The sequence below is a fragment of the Triturus cristatus genome, chromosome 9 (assembly GCF_964204655.1).
Source record: "Triturus cristatus chromosome 9, aTriCri1.1, whole genome shotgun sequence".
Lineage (NCBI taxonomy): Eukaryota > Metazoa > Chordata > Amphibia > Caudata > Salamandridae > Triturus > Triturus cristatus.
In genome coordinates this window covers 698240003-698265966 of record NC_140592.1, presented here as the reverse complement: position 1 = coordinate 698265966, position 25964 = coordinate 698240003, and the positions used below count along the sequence as shown (strand labels likewise).

The 25964-nt window shown below is 43.2% G+C and overlaps 1 protein-coding gene across 1 annotated transcript; it reads left to right on the top strand.

The window, feature by feature from the left end:
* Positions 1-402: 402 nt before the first annotated feature.
* NUDT22 (nudix hydrolase 22) lies at positions 403-25964 on the top strand. The gene is made up of 7 exons (XM_085625820.1): positions 403-541; positions 1339-1422; positions 8924-9418; positions 12087-12194; positions 22016-22113; positions 22946-23039; positions 24386-25964. The coding sequence occupies exons 3-7, from the start codon at positions 8951-8953 to the stop codon at positions 24482-24484; spliced, it is 867 nt and encodes a 288-aa protein (XP_085481946.1). The 5' UTR covers positions 403-541; positions 1339-1422; positions 8924-8950; the 3' UTR covers positions 24485-25964.

Here is a 25964-nt window from a genome sequence, read left to right as displayed (position 1 = left end):
TTCGTTATAACTGAGTTTCGTTTTAATTGATCTGTTTGGGTTGGAGCGCCACCCCCTGGTAGATAATGGTAAGACTCCGACTTTCTCAGACAACCCTGCCTTATTGCCTGTCCTGTAGCGCCCTCTGCTGCTGCCAAGTAATGCATCACGAAATTCGGTAAAATGGAGGCTAGATGGAGCTGGTGCCGCGCTCTCGTTCGGCATTTAAAATTAAAGGCATGGCAATGGAACGTTATTTTAGTGTTGCCCCCCCCCCCCAAGTTCGGGACTAGTTGCGCCATGATACAGTAACCTGTCTATGAATGAGAGAGTAACCGCTGCGTCTAATGTGATTAGTGAGGCTCGGCCAGTAGGAGAAAGGGTCACGGAGAACGCTCGACCAATAGGAAGGCGGGAAATGGATCTAGCCCTTCCTGTTCCTGGTGTGGACACTGTGGATCCTGCATGCTGAAAGAGAAGCCGGCTGTTTGTCTGGGATTCGGAAATTTTCTTCCGATCCCAAGAGCGGGCGTTTGTATCGAGTAACCCCATACTGAGAGAGGTACATTCGATGTTTTAACGTGTCCCTGCTGCTTTTTTGCCTCAGCAATTCCCGCTCACTCCACTCAGCAGTTTTCAGCTTTATTCTAATCTCTAAGCCTTCCCTGCGCTCTGACTCGTTGATATTCCGGGAAATCTATTCCTACTATTTTTTTTAGCAGTTCATGTCATTTCTTTCTTTGCAGTTAGTTTGGCCGCAACCTGCAGCAGTTCTTAATCTGTACCCGGTGTTTGTTCTCTATCTCCCCTGTAGTTTGTAAACTCCACCCTTCCAGGGGTTTCTCTACAGTTCCTAACCCCCTTCCCCCCCGTGCAGGTCCTTCTTTTCCTTATAGAATGTGTCCACTCGTGCAGTTGTTACTCATTGCCCCTGCAGTTATTGCCTTCAGCTGTAAATGTTCTCAAACATTCTTGCTATTTTAGTCAGTTTTTTGTCTTGGGCCGCTCCTGGCCCTCTCTGCACAACACTGTTTCGTCACACTGCTGCCTTTCTTGTGTGTTCACGGTTCGTAGTATCCTAGGTATGCACTCACCTTTGCCAAGTGCGCACCCTATTGTACCTGTATCTTTGTAATGGCGCTAACCCCTGGCCCCAGGCCTGGAAACAGCCAAGCCGAGCCTCTGTTCTACGAAAGCGGATTGTGCAACGTCATAACGATCCGTCGCGCCCAATATTTCCAGGACCGTCCCTGGGGGTGGGGTTGCCTAGAGACGGCCTAAGCCTGGTGTTTGGGTTTTGTTTACAGTACCACTGGCACGAGCCCTTTAAAATAGAGCATTTGTCTGTCTTGTCTGCAGAGTCCCTTGTCTGTGCTGTGCGACGAGAGCCAACTATTTTGTGAGACTGACTTTCAGCCGGGCAAGTACGAGAGAGTACGGACGGTAAGTGTGAGTCTACGGTGAGTTTCAGCAATATGGTGGGGAAATACACGTGTTTATGATTTTTAAATAATTAATAAAAGTATTTTTTTGGCGTGGGGTTATGTAATGGCAGTCTATTATATGAACTGATTGCCTGCGGAATGGACCGAGGTAGTGGGGTGGGCTACTCGATTGTTTGGGGCTAGAGGAAGGGACATGTCTTGGACCTATTTCACACCATGCTTTGCCCACTTTCGTTCGTTTGGATTGCGCTCTTCTTGATGTATTTTGCTGCAATAGTCAGAATAACTATTTTTATATAGCTTTTCATTTCGCGCTTCTGTGTGCTGCAAATGTGTTTTTATTACCCTATTTTGTACTACCACTTACGGATATAAGGCTAAACCAGCCTTCCATTTCAAGGCGGGGATGCGATGTCTCCATGTCTATTGAAGGTTGGGATGTCTGAATTTCTCGGACCTGATTTTCGCTGCCCCATCTCGATTCCAGGATCCCGATGTATTGGGACCTAGATTACCAACTGGGGGTGTAACTTTCGGTAAATGGATTTTTTTAATCCATCGGCAGAGTTTAGGTGTATTTCTTAGTTCTTTTGGAAGGTGATGGGGAATCAGTGGTGATGATTTTATTGTAAGCATGGAAGCCTTTGTATTGTGTAACTAACTGCCGTTGTTTAGGTCTCGCTGTAAACAGTTTTAGTTTAAATTGATCATGTTTTCAGTTCTTCAAAAAGTACAATAGGAAATACAGAGAAAGTGGGTATGAGATTAGCCCCTGGCTTTCCTGTGTTTTTCGTGCTTTGTCATTGCCTGGGGGATTTTTTCATCAAACCCAGGGCTTTTTGAAGACGGTTACGTTGTTCAGTCTGAGTTACCTTTAGGTTTTGGAGATATATCAATACATTTTTTTTTTTTTGTTTGACTGAAGTCAGAAAATTAGTTTCAGTTTGTGCTCTTTGGTGTATTTTTGTATGTTGCTTTAGTGCTTGTTGTTTAGGCTTCTTAAACCTCACCTTGCTATCCACTAATCGGCCTTGCACATTCATTCGTTTTGATGTTGCCGTTATAAATTCTTGCATGTGCTGCTTTGTTCAGCAGTATGTTCGTGCGTGCACGTGGACATGCTTAAAGACCCAGAAAAAATACTGTCTTGCCAAAAGTGGCTCCTATGCAATATTTTGCTGTGTTTGCCTATTAAGTTAACCATTTCAAACACATGCTTAATCTTCTGGCTGATTTTTATGACACTCGTTTTTGAGGGTACAGCGTACTCTACTAATGAGTTTGATCAGCAAATAAGCACTACTCCTGACATCAATTTTGCCGTAGCCCTGGATGATTCATTGTGGGGCTTAATTCATAGGACAGCATGGGTTAGCACACACAGTTACCAAAATATTCCTCCTAACAAAATGCCAGACCTAGCCCTATTATGCTTTGTGTGTTTTTTAAGGCTCTTTGCGGCGTTTGTAAGCCTCTTAAGAGTGCCACTAGGGAAAAGAAACAGAGGACAACACAAAGGGGATAGATAGGTGATCTACTGCTTTCCCAGATTTGGTTGTGTGAAGTGTGTAATATGAAACTAACTCTAGGGTAGGCCAAAAAGTTTTATTGGGGCCTCCGTAGGTTAGAGCTAAAAACAAGTACGGCGGCTTTCAAGCCTCAATGGAGCTTCTATGTCCTTCTAGAGGAAACTGCCTAGCGCGCTTGCAGGTGAAGGTTCTTCCGAGGCGCGAGCAAGCACCCGAGGCAGTTTCCTCTAGAAGGACTTAGAGGCTCCCTTGAGTTTGTGCCAAGGTAGAGGTGGTATTGATTACGTGACATAGCGGGTAAAACACCACTACAAGCGGACATCTATCTGAGTGAATATTCACTCCAACCCCTGGTGAAGTATTTCATGTTTTAGGTTGGCAAGTTTGTTGCGGCATTTGCTTAACAACCGCCCCTTTTCTCTATCGTTTTTCACCCAAAAATTATTTCTGGTCCTGGTGAAAGCCACCACACCTCTGTAGCGGGTATAAGGCAGAAACATGTTGACCATCACTCAGCTATGAAAGGTTGAATCACATCTTCTTATAGTACTTGTTTTTAGCTGTAACTTACGGAGGCCCCAATGAAACTTTTTGGCTTACCCTAGAGTTAGTTTTATCTCACACCCTTTTTTCCTTTTCCTCACCACACCCTACTCACACCATTGGTTTTAGGAAACCTCTCTTGAAAACACTGAAAACATGCCCGAGTTCCTCCCTCTCGGAGAGGGGGTTATAGCCCGCATTACAACTAGGTTTGCCATGTGAGGAGATTTCCCAATGATGAAGCATGCCATCTGCGGGTTGGTGAGGGGAACCGTCCTATAAAATGGATATCCCAGCACACCTTTTTGTCTTACTTCTCATCTCTCCTTGTAGCCCCAGGGGGCCTTTCTGTTTTTTGTTAGAACAATTTACCACTCACTTACTCTGATAGAATGTGCATGAGTCTTTTAATGATTGCACACATTTTTAGTTAATTTTAAAGGAGCCCCTAGTGCACAAGAAAACTTTTAAGGCAATTGGTAATAGAAAGAGAGTATGCTATTTCTATTCAGTTTGAGTAAATACAGACCAATATTCCTTTTGCCTTACCCTGTTAAAAATTTAGAACATTATGTGAGCAAGTCTTTAGCTCAATATCTAGAAACTAATAAATGTCTGGAGGAGGAGCAGTTTGGATTTCGACCCGGCCGTGGGACCAAATCAGCGTTGTTAACAGCAATGGATGAGTAGCGACTGCATGTCGATGAGGGGCCATCATCAGTTCTGATCTTATTTGATCTTTCAGCTACATTCGATACGGTCTGTCATACTACTGTTTTTGCTTGTTTTTTGGTGATTGGGGTGGGCGAAACAGTCTTGGACTGGTTGCGCTCATACTTATGGGACAGATGTCAGGCAATTGCGCTTCCTCCATTTCCCTTTGAGTTTAGACCAATCAAACCGGGTGTGCCACTGGGCTCATCTATCAGTCCAATTCTGTTTAATATCTATATGGCTCCCTTGAGCACACTTATTAAATTGCATATGGTGACTTTGGTCAGTTATGCTGATGACACCCAACTTATTCTTTCTCTGGCAAGATACCAGCAGCTCTCCACCTTTCATGATTATATGAAGGGCATTCTCCAGTGGCTTAACTTTAATTCCCTGAAGTTCAACGGGGATAAGACTGAACTTCTATGCTGTTCAGCTAATAAAGCTCCGGTCATACTCCCTGACAATTTTTGGCTGGTGCTATCCGACCGGACTATTGTCTCGGCCGATTCGTTCCAGAATGTGGAAGTTATCTTTGATAATTAACTTTGCATGGAGAGATGTATGAATCAAACCATGGGTACCTGTTCTTCGCTTCTGAGAGCCCTGTGAAGGATACTGCTGGTGTTGCCCCTTCTTCTAGAGCCTTGGTAGTTCGTAGTGTCATTCTCAATCGCATGGATTACTGTAATGCTCTTCTTTTGGGCACTCCTGAATATTTATTACGCTGTCCGTCAACTTTTCAGATAGCAGTGGCCAAACTTGCCTTGAATAGACCTAGAACAGCTTCTGCCTCCTTAGCACTGAAGGATCTCCATTGGCTGCTGCTAAAACAAAGAATTGGGTTTAAATCGCTTTGTATTGTCTTCAGAGCTCGACTGGGACCGATTCCCTTACAAAAGCGACTAAGAAGATGCATTCCCAGCACATCTGTCCACTCTTCTTCAGCTAACCTGACAGTTTATGAAGGCCCTTAAGAACTGGCTTTTTCCTAAGTAATCTGAGCTTTGCTCTCCATACTGATTATCTGACCCATAAACCTTCATGTTCTGCCGCTATTTCAAACTTCTACCTCTTATGTCTATCCGTTTTAGTAGCTAGTGCCAGCATACTAGTCAATGGCAGAGCACTTTATAAATCCTGTAAATAAATGAATAAGTGGAAGCTGAAAGGACGACAGAGAGAGACAATGTGAGAAAATCTAACAACTTGGCCAGTATTTAAGGTTTGGCGATCAAGAATTAGCAGATGTGGGGTAAACAAGAAAGGATCTTGCTCACAAAATAAACTTCTTACATTTACAACTGTGTGTTCTCTTAGTTAGTAGGGTCAAGTGATGTCCACAAATATATATAGCTGCTTAGATATTCATATGTGTGTTGTGTCCAGCTGGGCAAATAGTGGAGTGTTTGAGAGAGAAGAGAATGGTATGAAGCTATGTGGAGTCATGGCACAAGCAAATTGGGCGTTGTAGAGCGTCACAGTTGATGCTCTGGGTGCATATGAGGGGCCACCAAATAATGTGTTTTAAGACTTGTCACTCAGTTGGAGCAGTACCAACATGGAAAGAGAGCAAACAAATGGATCTGTAGTGTGATCTTGTAAACTCATTAACTGCATGTAATAATATGTAGGATAGATGATATAGGCAATCCACTCTGTAGTGCCAATTGAATTTAAATTTTTGGGATCATTTTTAGGTCGAACCTGGGCAGCGCATGCGCTGCCGCGAGGCATGCAGTAGTGGAGTATGGCTTTAAAGCACCGCCCACTCTCCACTCATATTTTTAATTGGCTTGTCATTGTCTTTCGTAAACGCTGGCTTCCGATTCATTATGAGGCTTGTTAGTCCAACCATGTCTCCATTTGTTACCGCCCATAAGGACTGGACCTTTTACTGGTGTTGTTAAATGCTTTGCTTAATAGATGGTTGAGCACTATTTTCCTTAATGCTCTTTCCTTATTCCACCCACGGCATCTCAGCACTTACTATGCGGTCCGCTTTATCTATAGCGGCCACACTTATTCAATTATTTAATTTACTGCGAGGTTTGCATTCAGTTTAGTGGCCCCGCCTATTTATTTATTTTACAGGTGGCCGCTTTCACATTAGCGGCCAAACTTATTTATTTTTATTAATTAATAGCACAGGCAGTTTTCACTTCAGCGGCTGCGCGGAACGTTTCTAAATTATTTTATTTTTGCTTTGTGTGAAAGCGCACCAAATGCACTTTCACTTTAATATTGCCTATGCCCCTTTGTTTAGACGCTGCTCACTGTAACCTGAATATGGTGAGCATCTTCTAAAGAAATGGGCACAGCCAATATTAAAGTGCTCTCGCATTTGCGAGAGTTTGAGCTATTGTTATTAAAAATAACAATGCCATTTATATATGTGTTGGGTTTAAAATATACAGATAAAAGGTATTGTCATATACAATGCCAATCACTTAAACACTCGCAAAAGCGAGACCTATTGCATTGAAAATGCTTGGTAGACTGTTGTTGTATTGTATAAACAACTTTTACCGCATGGTGTAATCCCCCTTCCTTGCTAGGTACCAAATGCAAAGAAATCCGCTTGGATTACCATGTCCTTTTAGGTCTCGGCCTGGAGTAAGCAGCACATGCACTGCTTTCGTCTTACGAGGCTTCTTGGAATCGCTACGATTCCAGAAGCCTCGTCCCAGCTCCGCCTTCATTTTTGATTTGTGCGTCATTTGGCGTCACGAATTATGCCAAAGGCAGTGCAATGATTGTACTGAAGGCATGTCAATAGGCGCTAGTTGCCACCCTGTCTCCTTTAAGCCCCGCCCACAGGGATTTGATCTTTTATTTGCGGCGAGAGACAGTGTCTCCTAATTAGCTGCTACGCACTTTTTTTGTGATCATTCCCCTTTGGTAAAGGCAGCGGCGTGTTTATAATGCATCGCGCTTTCACTTTGAGTGAAAGCGCGATGCAATTATAAACACGGCGCTGCCTTTGCCAATGCCAAGTGCTTTTTATGTAATTTTTACGTTAGACTCTGCAACATTGTCAGCAGTTCGCAGGTCCCCTCGGGCGCTGAGTGCTGGATAAGTTTCCTTTAAATACAGGCATATCTTAACATGTATTATAATATAATGCTAATATTTACCTTTTGGTGTAGTGTTTTTATTATGTTTAGCTGCTTAATTTGCTAAAATACCTCAGGCATCAATTGTATATTTCTACATTTATTTAACTGATAAACATGCACTCATACGAGTGCATGTTTATCAGTTAAATAAATGTAGAAATATACAATTTTATGACTCCTTTTATTCTCAAAACAAAAAAAATGGATAAATACCAACAAAATGCCCCAAAAACAAACATGGATAATAAATACAGAAGGAAATGTAAAAGAAAATACGATAAAACTGGCAGCCCTATTTATAAGGATTGCATGTTGTAACCATGGCTAGCGACTAAGACAGTGGGCTGGTAAGATGCCATTCTTGCTCATAATCCTCTTCTTAGCCATTCAGAGCCGAAAGGAAAGTGATGATTGGGTGACAGAGTTGTGTGGCATGGGCGGTGGCACGTTTGAAATAAAAACGGGGCATACATGGTGGACTGGGCATATGAAGGAGCCAGCCAACATTTTAAACCAATTTTGCGGAAGATCACAACTGAAAAACAGCCAATGAAAATAAATGTAAAATGCAGGGAACGATTAGAAATAATTATTGTTATGGTATGTTAGTGGTGTCCAAGGGTTCCCTGAAGTGCACGATAAAATCCCACCTTCAGAATGGCAACACAGTAGCCTGGCAGGAGACGACGAGCAGTATCATGAGGATGTTAGATTTTGCAGCCATACCCAGAGTTGGGGGAAACTTCAGTGTTAAAAAGGAAGAAGGTGCTAAAAGCTTGATTAAGAAGTCTGCCATTAGAAAAAGATATTGAGAGCTTTGAAAAAGAAAGCTATTTGCCCATCTTATGGTTTTGGATTTTAGTGGAGAGATACAATCTTACTTGAAAATATTCGTGCCTGAAATTGGATGTTTAAGTTAAAACTAGTGCAAGGGCCAGCATGAATTAAATAAGATCTTAAGTGGGGCAATTGAAGGAATACTTTGTCCATTTTGTAAGATTTTTACAGCATTACTTTTACATCTGATTCTCTAAACACAGTCCATTATTAGATATACACAGTAAACAACATACAGAATACCTATACTGTGTCAAGGAAGGGAAACCGAACAAAACACATGGAATTTCACAATATAAAACACAAAAGTGGGAGAAAACAGTAGACAAAAAGTTCATATCATTGTACAGGAACACCAGTGGCAATTGGATTATCTGTCGCATTCGAAATGCTTTGCATAGTATTTTCTTATTAACTTGCAGACATCCTAGCGAGCGATCTAGTGTCTATCGACAAACAAGCATTAAAAATGCAATAGGTCTCACCTTTCATTAAGTTAAAGCCATTTGCTTTGCTATACAATACCATTAGCAAAGCAAATGGCTTTAACTTAATCAAAGGCGAGACCTATTGCATTTTTAATGCTTGTAGTGGGATGTAATGAACGTGCAGATTGCATGAGCGCTCTGTGGGGATCGAAAATAAAATGCTTGCCACATTCACACAAACATACCTGCTTACAGTAGCCTTCCCACGACACCCAGCCAGTGGCCTCTTTTATTATTTCACAATCTAAAGCAAGCATTTTTCTTTATAGGCTGGTGATCTTTAAAGCTGGGACAAGATGGATCCTGACATCTCTATCATGTTCCAGTGCCCGTTCCCTGAAGGGCTGGCTGAGGACCGGGTGCAGGCAGAAATCTCGCTCAAGTATAACAGACGGATTCTGCCAGAGTATGAGCCGCAGATTGCTGCTGTCTGGAAGGCCTGTCGGCTAGAGAAGCCTTGGCTCTTCAATGGCGCCAAGTTTCGTGTGCACTCAGTTGTGATGGAGCGGGAAGTGCTCACTTTCCGCCTGGGCCTCACCTGCTACCGTGACTTTATCGCCACCAACTGGAGCAGCCAGGCTCCTGAGCTGCAGAGACAGGGCCTGGCAGACTGTGGTGAAAGCCAGGCCTACCTGGCAGAGCCTCTGGGTGTGGGCGCTATGTTGCACACCAGTGATGACTACTTTGTCTTCCTGCGGCGAAGTCTGGAAGTTGGAGAAGCTCCAGGACTTATTGACATCCCAGGTGGACATCCAGAACCCAAGGTGAGCATTAAGAAATCCTTTTTTATTTTTATTTTTTTAATTTTTTTTCCTTCTTCGAATAATTTTTATTGGGTTTTCTAAAACGAGAACAATAATGAAAATGAAGAAACCAGATGACATGAAATTAAATAAAGTTACCGATGAAATCACAAATGAAATGACAATTGAAATGACAAATAAAATTAAAGTAAAAGATGTTCCTTGTTACGGACACGCTTATGTTATCTAACCATATAAGCCGCATGATAGACATAAATTTTGTCTGATATAAGTGTTTATATTAAAAGCATCATATAGGATAAAATATCATAACATCCTGTACAGTATTATATTCATAAGAACATGTCCTGCATAAAATCTTTGTCTACTTAGATTACCAAATTATCATATTTCACTCTTATCCCAACATTGTTACATCTTTAGTATCATATTGAAGACCTTATGAGGATAAGGTGAAGCCTGTCCATTGAGAAATCATTGATGTTATCCTGGCTGTATTGTTGTTTTAGGTAATCTTTCTTCCTCCCTTATAAAAAGGCTCCTTAGTTGCACCTGCCTATGTGTTACTACAAGATATTCTAAACATTGGTCACAAAAATGTGTTCAAAAGTTGTGCCCAGTATTTTTGTAAACAGACCTACATGCTACTAGGTTATTTCTTAAAATTCCAATTCGGAGTCTGTCTCACTCCGACCTAATTCATGAAAATTAATGGGTTAGGATGCAGTTAGTGACTCACTCCGATTAGTGGCCATCACAGGGATGCAGACCACCATGTCAGTGATAGCCTTTTAATAAAGTGTTGATTTTTTTTTTTTAATCGAGCCGATTTTCCTTAGGTGAAGCAGTGCTGCGTCTAAAAATGTGAGTGTACGTCTTTCTTTTTCATAACGTTTAGGATTTGGAGGTTGTCCCTAGACTACTATTGCCGACTCTCCAACAAACATTTTTTTTATTGCCATTTACAAAGGGGAAGGGGTCACCAGTAGACCCCTTCTCTTTGAGAATGTAATTGGTCACTGTTTTGTGACTGGATTATGGTAGCAACACATTGATACAGATTCACAAAGCCATTAAAGCAGTTTATAAAAGTTTACTGTCTCCTACAATGGCTTAAGTATGTTAAAAAAAGCATTTTAACAATCATAAACCCCGAATCTGAGTATTTGCCATTATTATAATACTTAGTACATTTGGCCTTAAACAACGTTAATGCTATTTCTTAAATATTTCCCTCTATATCTATAATAGATTTTTTTCTTCATATTATTGGTTTTCATCCATATTTCTTTTGTTTTACGAACAAAAAAGTAAGCTCCAACAAGTGTATTTCTAGACCTATGATACTGAGAAATGTGAATTCACACTTAAATGTCTTTATTTTTCTAGTACTGTTAAAAATATGCGTAATAATGTAATGTATCAATATGAAATAATTAACGTTATTGTACAAACCTTTGCGCACATCTAAAGTTATTTAAGGAATTCGGAATACTTTTTAAAACTCCCATTGCTGTCAGCCTGCACAGATTGTGGACTGGCACTCAAAAATTGGAGCACACTGGGCCAGTCAAGTCACTCAAAATTTGATAGACTTGCTGCGTTTTCGGATTTAAAATAATACAGGCGTAGAACCACATTATTTTCTGCCTCTATTTATGTGTAAAAATTAATAACATGGTTGGTGTGTGCAACATTTGAGTAATATGGTTTTGCTCAATTATGCGTCAATTTGGAAAAAGTATGCAAAAGTAGGTTTAATTATTTCCCATGCAAACCCAAAATTTGGCGCAAAATTTTAGAGCAAAGTGTACCTTTGCGTGCATTTTGGATGTGCGACCCTATTGCACGTTGGGGGGAGGGGGGGAACAGCGCAATAAACGAACGGCCGTTGCTTGTATTCTAATCGCTCACCTTGTACCCTTGCACTACATTTTTGCCACAAACGACCCCTAATTAGACATCGAGACAGGTTAACGTAATTTCATGAATGTTGCATAACAAACGTAACATGAAATCACACCTGCGTAGCAGAAATTTCAATCAAAACTCAAAATTTAGAGACTTGCATTTAACAAACCTCTTACAGTTTGCTTCGAAGTTAAGAGGCTGCACATATCTTTGTAAGTACAAAGGTGTGCTTAACAACTACGAAAGGAAATACTTTGGGGGCTGTTGGTCATAAAGAAGCATTGGCTCATGCCTTTGCACCGATCAGTGCTTTATTCTCTCTCTCCCTGCAAACCTCACCAGTATTTAAATATATTACAGACACTGTGCTTTTTGTTTCATGTGGCTGTTTAGGACTTAATTGCTGATGCCTTTAGTAATTAACTATCTTTAAAAATAGGTTTGAACTATCTTAGCGCTGTGATGGTGTTGCGCAGTAGTTATTATTATTTAAAAAAAAATAAACTCCTTTCATTTAGTCCAGCGTGCCGGATAATGTTAACAGGGCCTCCTAAATTAAATCCAATTTGGAGATTGGTAGGGGGGAATAATAGCCCTACCTCAATTTCAGCAGACTGGAGAGGTTTATTTTAATATATCTATTTTTCTTGGATTTTATGTGTAGATCAGGGACTTATTGAATTGTCTTTGATGCATTGCATGTTCCTATGATATGTAGGGAGTACAATAAGTTCTGGCATGTTCCTTTCTCCTTCAGGCTGTAGCACCAGGCGTTCCAGAAGAAGCTATCAGTCTGGAGGACCTATCGGAGGAACTAGTGGTACAAGAACTTTTCTCCGCTGTTCTGGGAGAGATCAGAGACGAGGTGGGTTTGAGACTGGAAACTTTCATGCTCTTCTTAATTTTGCCATGTAATGTTACTTTGATGTGGGCATACACTTTTTTTTTTCTTAAATTTTTTTTTCTTTCTAAACCAATTCCTTCCACAAATTACAAATAGAGCCCCCCCTTTCGATCCATGCTCCTCGGCGACATCACCTCTCTCTTTCTGCAATCCTGAAGTGCAGTCGCTTTGGGGAATTGGCCACAGCGATAGGCATAGTTTTCTGAGGGCTATGCCAGTAAGATAGATAACTTCTGTAACCCAATGAGTTTTTAACCATCAGATCACATCCTCAAATTTTGTCTGGCTCCATCATTTTTAATAGGGGTTGGCGATTAAGTCCTTTGACTGGGTAACAATTGCACCTCTTTTTAAAAGTGCCAAAGGACTATTCAGTTACACATGTTGACTATTTGAACTGCCAATGTTATCAATATATGAACTACTCAAGCAAATGAACAATTACCAAAGTGCCCAGAAACGCAAACGGGATCCCTAAAACACATTCAAATCCCTAGATGTGCATTTAAAGAAAGTATGTGGAGTGAAGTTGTTGACGGGCTGCTTTGCCTTTGTAACATGGTAGCATACCACAGAGATGCATTTCAAGGCACACCAGTTCAGCAGCTCTCTGGACAAAAAATTCTTGGGGGGTTAAAAATATTGTCAAATCGGCATTTTTCCTGGGTTAGCAGTCTCTGTAGTTTGTGGCTGGGTCATTGAATCATTGTTCGTGTGAATCTGGTGGACAATGTTTGTACGGTCAGTTGTGGCAGTTAGAGTTCAGAGTGGTCCTGTTCCAGAGGTGGTGTTGCTTTCTATAAATAAGCCTGATTTTTACCAACACATAACCGGCCTATCCCCGTCTCTACACCCCAATGACCTCCCTTCTGACCCTTCACTTTTGAGTGTTTCGTCTGCAATTAGACGTTTTATTCTGCTACACTGCCCAGGTGCAAAAGGCCCCTGTCATAGCAGCTTGTTGGAAAAACGCTTGACACCTGGCGTCTCAGTACGATGGAAAAGTGGAATCATGGATGTCTAAGAGTGCTTGGTGTGCAGAGCTCATTGTTTCTTTTCGGCTAGAAATGGGTTAACTGACAGTGTCCTCTGCCATGCATGCCCATAACATCTTTTTCATACTTCACTTACGCAGGATTGGCCGGCAACATTAACATATGGTGGAGTGCGATGCCCCGAAAACTCACTAGAATTATGTTGCTGGCCATAGGATCCAGTCGCCCTCTCTCTCTTCTTCTGGCACTCTCGGCGGAAAGGGCGTGACTTCCTCCCTTGTGCAAAGCGAATCCAACCAATCCTGGAGCTGCAGCACAGCTCCAGGATTGGTTGGAGTAGGCTAACCATACGCTTTTGAGGCTGTGGACCTGCGGCTGCCATGTCTCTGCTGTTTCTCAGACTTGGGATTGCAGGCTCTGAAGTGCACAGGTCAGATTGGTCGGCTGTAGACAGCCTCCCAATCTTTCATGCGCACTGACCGGGGCCTGACGTAATAGTGCAATTGCACTAATCAGCCCGCCCCTTGCCCTCGTGCTGTAGCAGCGTGAGCCTGCCACACATGATAAAATTGTATTTTTTTTTTTTACCATATTATGAATGTGTGTGCCGGCTTCGCTGGCAGCAGGCGGGGTGAGGTTCCTCAGCCATAACGGAGGAGCCACCACCGCTGCACCTACGACCAGATGGATGGGCAGATGGAGGCAGTTCTTTGTTCAGCTCATTCACCTGCATTCACACTATTCACACACTTCCCTGCTTATCAAAACAAATGATAACCTTTTGTCACCCTTGCAAACACTGAGGTTTTCACGTTCCGGAGGGTATACACAAACTCTGGTCATCCCACAATGCTTCAACACAGTGGCATTCTCACATCTTATTACCATTATTCATAAAGTCGGACTCTTGTACTTAATTTCCTTTTAGGCCACGCGGTTGCTGCCTATGGTAGCAAAGGTAGGGTATGCATTAACTTGCTGGCACCCCCATGGTGAGCCACAGTTTCTTTTAACAGAGTGTGGACACTATGAAAATAAAGAATGTGTGGAATAGTTGTTCACAACTCACTTTTAATTAGGATATTTATTCACCTTTTTTTCCACTACGGGGCTTGGACTTTTTGATAGATGACACCATCATTTACACGTTATTATTTCTTCACCCTACACACGAGCCTAAGAGTTAGGTCACACATTTTTTCTCTCTGTCAAGAAAGTTGCCGATGACAGAACGAGCAAACTAGTGAGTACCAACCAGTAGCTCCATGGATGGTGCTTACGTGAGGCACTTTCTGACATCTCTCACATTTTGTCTTTGATGGGTGTGAGGCTAGCTGTAGATGGTTGATCATTTTTAAATGAGGAACACTTAGAGGTAGGCATGCCTAGATAATTTAGCATATCCATACCTAAGAGTACATAATACCCGCTTAACATAAGTTATAAAGTCTATAAAGTGTTCTGCCTAACCAGGTTAGTTTTGTATGGAATCCTTGAGTGGAGGGCTAACTGGTTATATTCCCTCTCTTGCTCATGTTTTTTTTGCTGCAAATTTTATCATCAACCATGTGCATATCTAATGCTGTTTAAGCCTCTTTACTAAAATTCCTTTGTTTTAGTTTAACCATCCTTACCTGTCAATACACAGTGCTATTGGGCTGGCAGTCATGACTGACAGCATTTAGAATCAATGAAAAAGCAACCCAATTTCAATTATTTTTTTTTTTGTCCTCATTCGCCTTCAACCATTGTAAACAGACAGTCTGTTCATACCCCTACTCAACGACCTGAGACGACATAGGCTCTTTGATGGAATCTCTTGGTGCATTCAGCCTGTAGGGGTATATTGCCAGACCGGAATGTTACTTCCCCTCAAAAAGAGGATGGGTTTCACTCCAGCTTGATCTGTAAAGACCAGATGGACGCTTTCGATGACTCGGGGAAACCCGGCATAGTCCAAGGAGTATCCAAAAGGCATAATCATCGGACCCGCCCTCCCTTCCGATTTAAATAAAATAACAAAGCATGGATAAAATGTACAATTATTTCTTGGTTTATTTCCATTGAAGCAGCAGATCCCAATATGCAGTCTTTTTTCTGCTGCAAGCTCTGGACAAGTCCATCTTAGATGTTTCATATAGTGAGGTCAACCAATCCGAGTGTTTTGGAGGGGCTGGGTCCACCTAATGTTTACATATTTGTCTCCTGGCCAGTAAGATCGAATAGAATAAAAGACATCTGGCTGTGCCTACAATGTAGCTGTTAAGGCCAAAAAATATCAACGTCGGGTTCATTTGAATTGGTACTCTCAAGATACTCTCCATCGTCCGTATTTCTTCCCAAAATACACCAATGGGGGGGGGCAGTCTTTAAACATGTGTAAGTCTGAGGCTTCGGCTAACCCACAATTTTTACAGTTGACTTGAGACCCTTTTAGGATTTTAGGGGGGATAGGTATGCTCTATGCACAGTGAATAGATGGTTCCTCTTCAACCAGGCAGGTTTAACTAAACTAAAGAGTTTTTTAAACGAATCCTGCCATAGGAGATCGCACTGTGCATTTGGCATCTGTTCACTCCATAGCTCATTAGCAAGCTTAAATTCACCATCCACCACCTCTTCTATAGCCCAGTACCAGTGTGAAACCTCCTTCTTCCCTACTGGCCTCTCGACTAACTGATGCTCAAGAATATTTCCCCCACCAATAGATTTTTTTCTGTCTGATCTGGGATTGAGCCCAGCTTTGTAACTGGATATACTTAAATCTAGAGAGACCGCTACCCACTCTCCTTTTTAGGTCTTCCCATGAGATGAGTGTTTCCTCGCTAACAAGATCTCCCCACACTTTTAGTCAGGCTTCTTTAAGTGGCATCGCCAGCCTGTCCTCAAGGCATTCCGGCGAGCCCGGTGAGTCCCAAAGTGGTGCTAGGTTTGAGAAGTAATTGAGACCTACGAGATTTTTTAACCTTGCCCATATTCTGGCAAATGCCTGAATGACCTTAAGTTTGACTTTCTTAATAAAATTTATTTGGTCGCCAACTTTAAACCTGAAGCTCTCTTCCGGTAGACCCACCCCTTTTAACCTAGCCAAAAACATATCGCCTCCCCCAGTGCAAGTAGGCATTTTTAATAGCATCCGAGAGTGTGAAAGTTGAAAAGCCCAGGCATAATACTGTAGGTCAGGTAACGCGAGACCTCCTTTCTCTCTCCAACGCCTTAGTTTTTTCCAGGCTATTCTGTTAGATCTGTATGCCCAGATAAAGGAGTTTATTTCTTGCTGGAATTTATCTATGATGCGTTTATTGAAGTGAAGGGGAATTGTGTTAAAGAGGAAGGTGATCTTAGTTAGTATCGTCATTTTAACCGGATTCACCCTCCCCAAGATGGATAAGGGGAGGTGGGCCCATGACTTCATCTGATTGACATTCCTGAAGGACTTGCGCTTAGTTGGTTTCTGCGATTTTATCTATGTCTTGGACGATTCTAACCCCTAGGTAACACATGCTGTGACTAATCTGATGTAAAGTGCCTGTGATGTTCCAAATCATAATCCCAGTCTTCCCAGCATTTTCCTCATACCCTGAGACCTGCCAGAATTCCTCTGCCAGTCTGATGACTGCCGTGAGGGATGTATCCAAGTCTGCAGAGTATCAGGATGTCGTCCGCATACAATGCCACCTACATCTCCCAATCCCCATGTCAGAAAGACTTAATATCAGGATCTTCTCTGAGCCTCTGCGCAAAAGGCTCTATGTACATATCAAACAGGGGGGAGAGGGGGCAGCCCTGTCGAGTCTCCCTGGTGATCCTAAATGCCTTAGTAAGACTTCTGTTAACCAAAAGCCTGGTCGATGGCGCTTGATATAGCAGCTGTATGGTACGGCAAAACTTATCACCCAGATTAAATCTCATCATGACTTCCGACAGGGAGGTCCAATTTACCCTGTCAAAAGCCTTGGTGGCATCCAGAGTTAAAGCTGCAAGAGGAAGTGAATAGGTGGAAGCGATATCTATTGCACCGACCAGATTGGATGTGAGGTCTGCCAATTGTCTCCCTTTCACAGACCTTTTCTGGTCGGGGTGAAGGATGTCCTTTACCACCATCCCCAGCCTAGATGCTAAAATAGAAGTAAAGATTTTATAATCGTCATTTAAAACGATATGGGTCGGTATGACCCACAGCTGGCAGGATTTTTGCCCAGTTTCAAAATCAGGACTACTATAGCATCATTCCATGATTCAGGAGGGCTAATTCCCTCCAAAAATATCTTGTTGAATAGTTGGGTTAGTGTTGGAATTATACCCTCCCCTAAAGATCTATATAGTTCAGCTGGTAGTCCGTCAGGACCAGCAGCTTTGCCCGTTTTACAACCCGCCGTAGCCTTTCTCGCTTCCTCCTGCGTAATTGTTTGTTCCAGATCTATCTGTTGCTTGGAACTAATGGGTGTTAAAGTTGTTCTCTTCAACCATACTTGTGCTTTAGATCGATCTTCTATGGAGGTCTCTTTATATATCTCTTGAAAATATTCCAAGAAGGCCTCACCAATACCTTCGTCCGAAGATGTGGAGGCTACACCTTCTCTCCCCCCCCCCCCCCTCCTTTATGTGGTTCCGGAGCTGGTCTGCTTTGATTTTCCACGCAAGTAATTTTCCGGCTCCTTCCCCATACTCAAAGTGGGTGATCTTGCTTGCCTCCCATCTACGCATGAGCCTCCTTTGGAGAGTGCCCTCCAGCTGTTCCTTTAATTTTTTGAATATATTCAAATCTTCCTTCAAGCCGATACCCACCTGGCTATTCATTTTTTACTCCACATACCTCATTTGTACCTCAAAAGCTGGAGTCCCTTCTCTATATTTTTTGCACCTGTAACTCGACCTATTAGTTATGATACCCCTCAAAAAGGCTTTGAGAGTGTCCCATACTATAGTGATATTGGTTGTACCCAAGTTGGTCTCTAGGAATAGGTTTGTTTCTCTAGAGAAGAAGCCTGTCTCATCCTCTTCAAGGATGAATGATCGATCAAAGTGCCATACTCTAGCCTGCTGTACCTGTATACAGTCGAGGGCTAATAAAATACCAGAGTGGTCCGACAGGTGTGATGGCAGGTATTTTATATCTTTAACTCTATCCCTGAGATTATAGCTGAGCAGAATCTTATCCATCCTTGATTTATGTTTATATTTAAAATACCTATAAGATACCCCCAATTGTTGACCTGACCTTTCCCTCCATATATCACAGAGGCCCAATTGGGACATTATTGTCAAGAGGGACGCCCTGGATCTTGAGGGAGCTATCGCTCTACTATTTGGGGATTTATCTAATTTGGGATCAAGGACAATATTAAAATCTCCTGCCCATATCACTGGTTCTGGGAAATCCAAAAGATGCGAGAAAATAGATTTGAGACAAGAGGGGGCATCCTGGTTCGGGCCGTAATAGCCAACTAAGGTAAAAAGGATACCCATTAAAGTAATCTTCAGTATCAGCCACCTCCCCCCTATATTGTAAAATCTGGACTTTAACTTGCTTTTTGAAGAGAATCAACACCCCTCTGATATTAGCCGTCTGGTTGGTACAGATAAAAGAATCCACCCATTTCTGGGTTCTAAGCATTTCTTTCGTGTCTGCCTCAAGAAGACGAGTCTCCTGGATGACCATGGCCTGCGCTGGGGAATCTCTCAGGTATTGTAGGATTTTTTTCTCTACGTGACCTCACGCGCAGGCAATTTTACATTCCAAGACAAGATCTCAAATATAGTCCTGTTATTTGAAGGTTAACAATCCAAGCCCTCACTAGGCCGAGGCTGAGACAGCACCTGGATCATTGCATTTCGACCAAATCTATCCAAGCTAAAGTTAACGGGTCTAAGAGATCTAAGAAGAATGAGGTGATTTTATTTTTTATCCCCCTGTGCTCCCCTCCCACCCCATCCCTTGGAGAACCCTTCCCCCAATTGTCTGGACCAGGTGTTGCCCAGATATTGCATCCGTGATCTACCCCCCACCCCTATTCCGAATGAGTTACCCAACAAAAAGTTGCTCCTAATCAAAAACGAAGTATTGTGAACCAAAAACCTAAAGAGTAAAAATTGTGTTTCTTGCGCAACTTAAGAGGCCCAAGGGACCTATAAGACTTGCAGTTTTCTATATTTTACATTTATTCTTTCCTTGCTTATTTATGCAGGGTCTAAAAAAACTTATTACCCAGCCAAACAGACCTTTCGATGATGTGATCCGATAGTTACATTATAAAACAATGTGAAGCTTTATTCAGTTCTGCACTGTGATTCGCTATACTGAGCCTCTCTTAGGGCGAACCACTCAGGTTATCCATAAGGGCCTATGGGACCTCTTTGCTAATAGTATCCAGCAATTCATCTGCCTCCTGAACTGACCTAATGTTTTGCATTTTGTTATTATACATAACTTTTAAGAAGGCCAGGAATTTGAGTTTTACTACTGCGCCGATTTTCTTGAAATTCTCCATCCTTCTATCGAGTTCCCACTACCTTTCTAACGTAACTTTCGAGAGATCCGAGCAAACTTCAAAAGAGAAATCCTTGCTCCTTAGTATTTTTGTTTTCAAGGCCAAGTTCAGAATCTTTTCTTTTACTGCATAGGTGAGGAAGTTAATACGAATCTTCCTTGGCTTTCGCCTATTTGGATTTAGGCGAAAGGGGTCCCTATGAACTCTTTGTATATCTATTTCCAGGAACTCCGTTGACTCTTCAAGTGGCAGGACTTCCTTAATCAATTTAACATTGAAAGCCTTGAGATCTGACCCTTCTTTTCCCTCTGGAACGTTCATAACGCGAAGATCATTCCTGCGGGAGGTGTTTTCAAGCGTCTCCATTCTGTCTCGCAGAGCAGCTTCCCCTCTTTGTAGGTCCTGGATCTTGGACTCTGCAGACCCTAAATCAGCCTTGAGTTCGTCTACAGAGTGCTCTAGGGACTCTGTTCTAGCATTTAAGAGATCCACCTTCTTTTCTAGGATCTCGCACGAGTTCTTTATTTCTCCCTGATTAGCAGCTGATACCGCAAAACCTTGCTTGATACCCTCCTTTAATGAGGCGAACAGAGCTTCCATCGAGACTAGTGGGGGCCCAGTCTGCTCCTGCAACCTTTGTCCTGGCCCATACCCATCAATAGTTTGACTAGTGACTGCGGGTGGGCTCTGAATGCCTAGTTCTATCCCCCCCCCCCCAAAACACTGGTTCAGGTATCAATTTTTAAATTTCAGTGGGTATATCTTCTCAGTAAGTGAGGCTCCTGTGGACTCCATGTTATCTAGGGATTCGCCCGATACACAGCCAGTAGAGCCAGAAGAACAGATATCAACATCCTCCCTGCGGTCCTCTCCCTGCTTTGTGATAATCATTACCTCCGGTTGAACCCTAAAAAAGGACCTCAGTGAGGGGTTAACTTTAACTTTGCTATGTATAGAGATGTTTTTGTTCCTCCTCTCCCCCCCCCCCCCCTTTATACCCCTGCCCTTAAACTGGTAGGTTTGAAAAGCAGAACAGTCACTGAACGCACTGGAGGAACTAGGGGTACTTTTGACATTTGCTCCTTCCAAAGCCTGCCCCTCCTCTAGCTGACTTCCTGGCCCCCCACTTTCCTTCTCCTTAGTTTTCACCTTGCTATTGCCAGGCACACACCCCCACGTTTCCTACCTTTTTTTTCCCTCCTCGTTTTGCACCAGATTTATCCCAGCTTTCTGGATTCTTTAAGGTTCTTAAGATTCTTGTTGCCCCCACAGTCTCCTGTGCTGGATGGCAAATCTTGCCTCCTGGGTGCGAGTGATCTTCTATATTTAAAAATGAGGACTTCAAGATTTGGCCAGGGTATACATCCCTCTTGCTGCCCGGAGACGACTTTGGGCCAGGTGACTCGGGCAAAGTAATTGTAGGAGACGGACCTACCAGCTCCATGGGAATGGCTCAGAACACACACCCCGCTCGACCAGCACTTGCTGCGCCGAAGAAGCAACTGATACTGGCGCTGCCGACCCGGAGGAGCCCGCGAGCCACCGCTCTGCGGCCACGCCTCATCTCCACGGCGGCCGTGCACCAGCGCGGAAAGCAGGGCGGGTTGGTAGCACCGGGGGGCTCCATGAGCATTCGCCTCTCTCCCGCTAAACTCTGCAACTACACCTCCAACCTCCTGGAAAGTGTCCACGGGAAACACAGCTCAAGCACCAGGTAACATCGCGCTAATGGTAGCAAGGTGGGGGTAGATAGCACAGACACGCGCGGCTGCTCAACTCCCGCTTGATGATATCAGCCCAATTTCCATTTTTATCAACATTTAAAAATAAATACAAACAAGAAAATAAATTTGTTTTGTTTGTGCCCTAGCCAAGTGGAAAACATTGCATCTACCACAACAACTAGGTCTCTTGTCTCGAACAAGAATCCCAATCCATGCTTGTTTCTGAGCTTCATTGTTTGGTCCCGTAAGATCAATCCTATGAATACATGAGCTTGTCTTGAAGTACAATTTTGTAATGGAAATCGAAGATTTCCTTCACATCACTGTACTGTCTGTATCTGGATTGAACTCCTAACTCTTGCATGTTGAGCCCACCTGCTTAAAACTGACCACTGTCATGTCCTTAAGCCAGCTGTTTGTCATTCATCGTGAATGTAACCTAGCGTGGTAAGGTGCCTGGCAAACATGGGCTTACGTTCACTCTGGAAGCACTAAATGGAAATTGTATGTCACTTCTCTAGACCCAACAGATCTTTTTCTGTGTCTATCAGTATTTTCCTTCTTCCTTCCAGGTGAACATTCCACTGCCAGTACTGAGCCGACCAGTCCTCCTTGGGATTGCCCGCAACAACACCAGTGCAGGCAGGGCCAGTGCTGAGTTCTATGTCAGGTAGTACCTGTGTTTCTCTTCCCTCTGAATGAGTCTGCAACACTTGATGGTTTATTTTCAGCCCTGGTTAGTGGTGAGTCCTGGTATAGAGAAGGTTTAGGAAGCTGGGCGTATCAAGTATTTGTTTTCGAAGTTGGGTAGCGATTAGTTTGAGAAAGTCATTGAGATTAGAAGACTTGGCATGGTCGCACATTCAGAAATTGTGGACAGGGCTTGATTTCAGAGGTGGTTGGTGGGCGATACTTGGATAGAAGACCATGAATGGTCGGGGTGATGGTTTGGGATGCTTGGTGCCTTATGGGGTTGTTTTTGAGGGCATATGCAGATCGGGTGAAAGATTATTTAAAACATGCCGCTCATGCAGTGGTTGTTTTCAGAGATATTTTGTGGAGAATATTATTGGCTTAGAAAGGGTTTAGGAGCACAACCGTCGCTCGTTTTTATAGCTAGCTGCTGTGTTTAATTTGGAGGGGGGGGGGGAGTAAAACATTGTTGGGAAGCTCTGCTTTCTTTCAGATGCAGCTGCTGGCAGCTGTTAGTTAGGAGGCTGGCAAAGGGAAATTAATTTGGAAGCTAGGTGCATCCAGTGTTTGTTTTCAGGAGTCTTCGGTATTTTGGGACTTGAAGAGGTGAAATCTGGACATACTTCGCTAACACCTTTGGCAAGACGATTGGGCGCTTCATCAGATGCTAGATTGTGCTTCCTGGGTGTCCCAGCTAATCATGAGGTGTCCAGTCATGCTGCTATGCCACTTGTGATGATTCATGCCCTCTCTTGTCCAGCCCAATATCTGAGTCTGGCTCATAAGTGCTACCTCTTTTCTTCCCCCAGATGCAGCTTGAGCACAGAGCAGGTGCGCAAGTGCTACCTCATCGGAGGCCCAGAAGCTCATGAGTCCACCTCCATTGTTTTTGTCAAGCGGCAGGTAAGAGGTACCATCTATGAACTGTAATGCTGCCTTTTATTGCCTCCAGCGTTCCTTGTGGATCGTGCTCGCAGTCTCGCCAACTCTGGCGTTCATCTTCAAGCTTGAGTTCCCTCTTGGCGTTGCTCTACTTGTCATTTTGGTTTTTACTCTTTATAAATCCATGCAAAAAACAGGGCAATGTGAGCTAGTCTTAACTGAAACCGAACACACTGACTTTACAGTACTCTGATGCTTCCTCCTTAGGTTGGCACATTCTACATTTTAATTCATGAAGAGAATAGTGTTTTGAGAATGCACCCTCCTGTGCTTGTAGGGAGAGGGTAACCGGTTCCAATGTAGAAAGCTTGTGTTATTCCCTGTTCAAATGATGCTGGGGAGGGAGAGGTGTTTTGAATCTTTTCTGCCTCACCACACTCCCACTAGGACCGCTACAAAAAGCTGGAAGTGGGTGTTTGGTTTGCTCAAAGAGACATTTAACAAGTCACAGCTCTTCTGCTTCTTTCTTCTTCAGTTCATAAGCTGTGACCCAGAGTCAAAGTGCAGCCGTTTAGGAGATAGAGATAGAAATAGACTAGAAATTAATAGTGGTGCCATGTCATCCGGGCAAAGAGAAATGAAAGACCTAATGAGATAGACATTGAAGAACACTGAGGAAATATATTCTCTGATTGTTGGCGGAGGAGCACAGAAAAAAGGATCTCATTAGTGGTGAGACTCACTCCCTTCATTTCCCCTTGTGATAGTGGCCTTCCTGTCCCTATAGGACAATCCAGGCAGGCAGAGTGGGCTTGCCTTTTTCAAAGAATGTAAAGTCCTATTTTCAGCGAGGAGGCAGTGTGGTGTATAACTTGATCGTTGGATCTAGAAGCAAATTACAAGAATTCTAGTCCCCTCTCCTCAGTTACCTAATATGTGATGTTGTGCAAATCGTCTTCCGCCAATATTACTCCTTAGGCTATTCTGCCAAAATCAGGTGTGCTTAGATAAAAACAGGTGCCAGTTCTAGTTGGAATATCCAATTGCATAACAGAGGCTATGAGTTTTGGTTCGTTTATAGGTGTAGGAAAAGGGGCTGTCCGCTTCCTTTCTCGGTCAGAACTGCTGGTTGAGCAATCCTGCCTACCTGCCTGCTATTTTGGTGCTGGTCTCCTCTTTCTCAGTCCTGTGCTGTTACTGAAATTTTTAAAGCCATAAATTTGTCTACATCACTTCTTAAGCTCCTTTTCTGTGCTTCACTGCTATTTGTATGACCATCCCATATTTACTGTCTATAGATTGTATAATACAGGCCCTTGGTTCCACTGACACCTGCCGTTTCTGTTTATATTTGAAACCCTGTGTAGGACGTTCTGCGGCAAGAAGAAAACAAAGACTTTTGGAAGGAGCTGTGCCCGTCAGCGAAAGGCGGAGTTAAACTTTACGCCCTCGTGATGGGACGATGACGCTGACAGTCGAAGGATCCTTCTTTCTGCTTGCGGACTCAACTGTACCTGCGGGTCTCTTGCCCCAGTGCATGTCAGTGTTCTAAAAGAATGGGGTGTCACTTGATTCCAGGGACAGAGTGAGGGCCGCTCCTGAGGAATGGAAGGGTTGAAGTGGACTCCCCTAGGGTTTGGTGCAACACTAGCAGGCACTGTAACTCTTCGGCCTCTGAATAGCAGAAAGCGCCCTCCTGCCACCCTTCATGGGACATCAGAGTTAGAAGCCCATGCATTTCCAGTCTGCAGATTGTCTAAAGGTATGATGGTACTTCCTAGGGATGGACCTGCTTTCTTTGGCCCAAATTAACCAATAAGGTGATGTTTAGCATTTAAACGGATGACTAGAAATCGCCCTTGTGGGACCAGAGTGGCATTCATGATTGGCCACAGAAATGTGAAAACTCTGCATATGGCAAGCATAATGGGCGAATTGGGCATGTGCTCGATCGATAGTGGCGCTGTCTTTGAACGCCCTCTTGCACACAACTGCTGATGGTTTTCAAAGGGGAGTCACTTTATTAGATCAAACCACCCGTTCCTCAGATCAGATTGTTGGCTTGAATGCTCATCAGCAATGCTTTCATTTAAAGGTATTGTGGGGAACGAAAGTGGTGTTGAATAGGGGAATCCGGTTATGTAGTAGCTCTGTAGGAGATAAAAAGGAAGCATTGAACAGTCAGCTTAGCAGGCCCTTGGTATGGAGATCTACTGTGAAATGCATAGTTTCTTTGCATAGATGGAGGTGGGATGAGTGCCTTGGATCTTATCATGAAGACCAAAGCACATTGGGGTGCAATAAGCAAACTTTCTGAGAGATCAAGATTCTCTGAAGTATATTATACAAACGTCTGTATAGCTTATGCCCAGGGTAGGATCTGTGTCTCGAGCTGTGGTGTTTGCAGGGCCTGACTGGCCATAGCGGGCATCGGGCTTTCCCCGAGAGGCTGGAAGGGTGGGTGCCGTTTTTGTTACTGGGGGCCTGTTTTGCTGAAGTTCTACTATATCGGCACCCAGTAACAAAAGTAGCAGGCGGCTGCTCCGTCAACATTGCCAGGGCTGCTATGGGTACCCAGTCTGGCCCTGGTGTTTGGTTCAAGCATATTTGACTAAGAATGCTTGTACTTCAGCTTGAAGCTTTCTTTGAGATACGAAAGATGCACATTGACTTCTGATAGGTTATGAACTATGGTCACCATCTGTGTGAGCCTGCACAGAGATAAAGATATCAGTTATTCGTTTGCACAGCTTTATCAAATGTATTGTACTCACCTGTGTGGGTGGATTCAAGGGTATGGGAGTATTTCACACGCACAAGTATCTCAATATGAGAAGCACACGCCCTTGGAGCCGCTGTCTTGATTTACATGTTTGCCATCTGGCTTTGTTGTGCTTTCAGCACCCAAAAATGTATTTTTTCAATAAAGTATTGTTTTTGATTAAA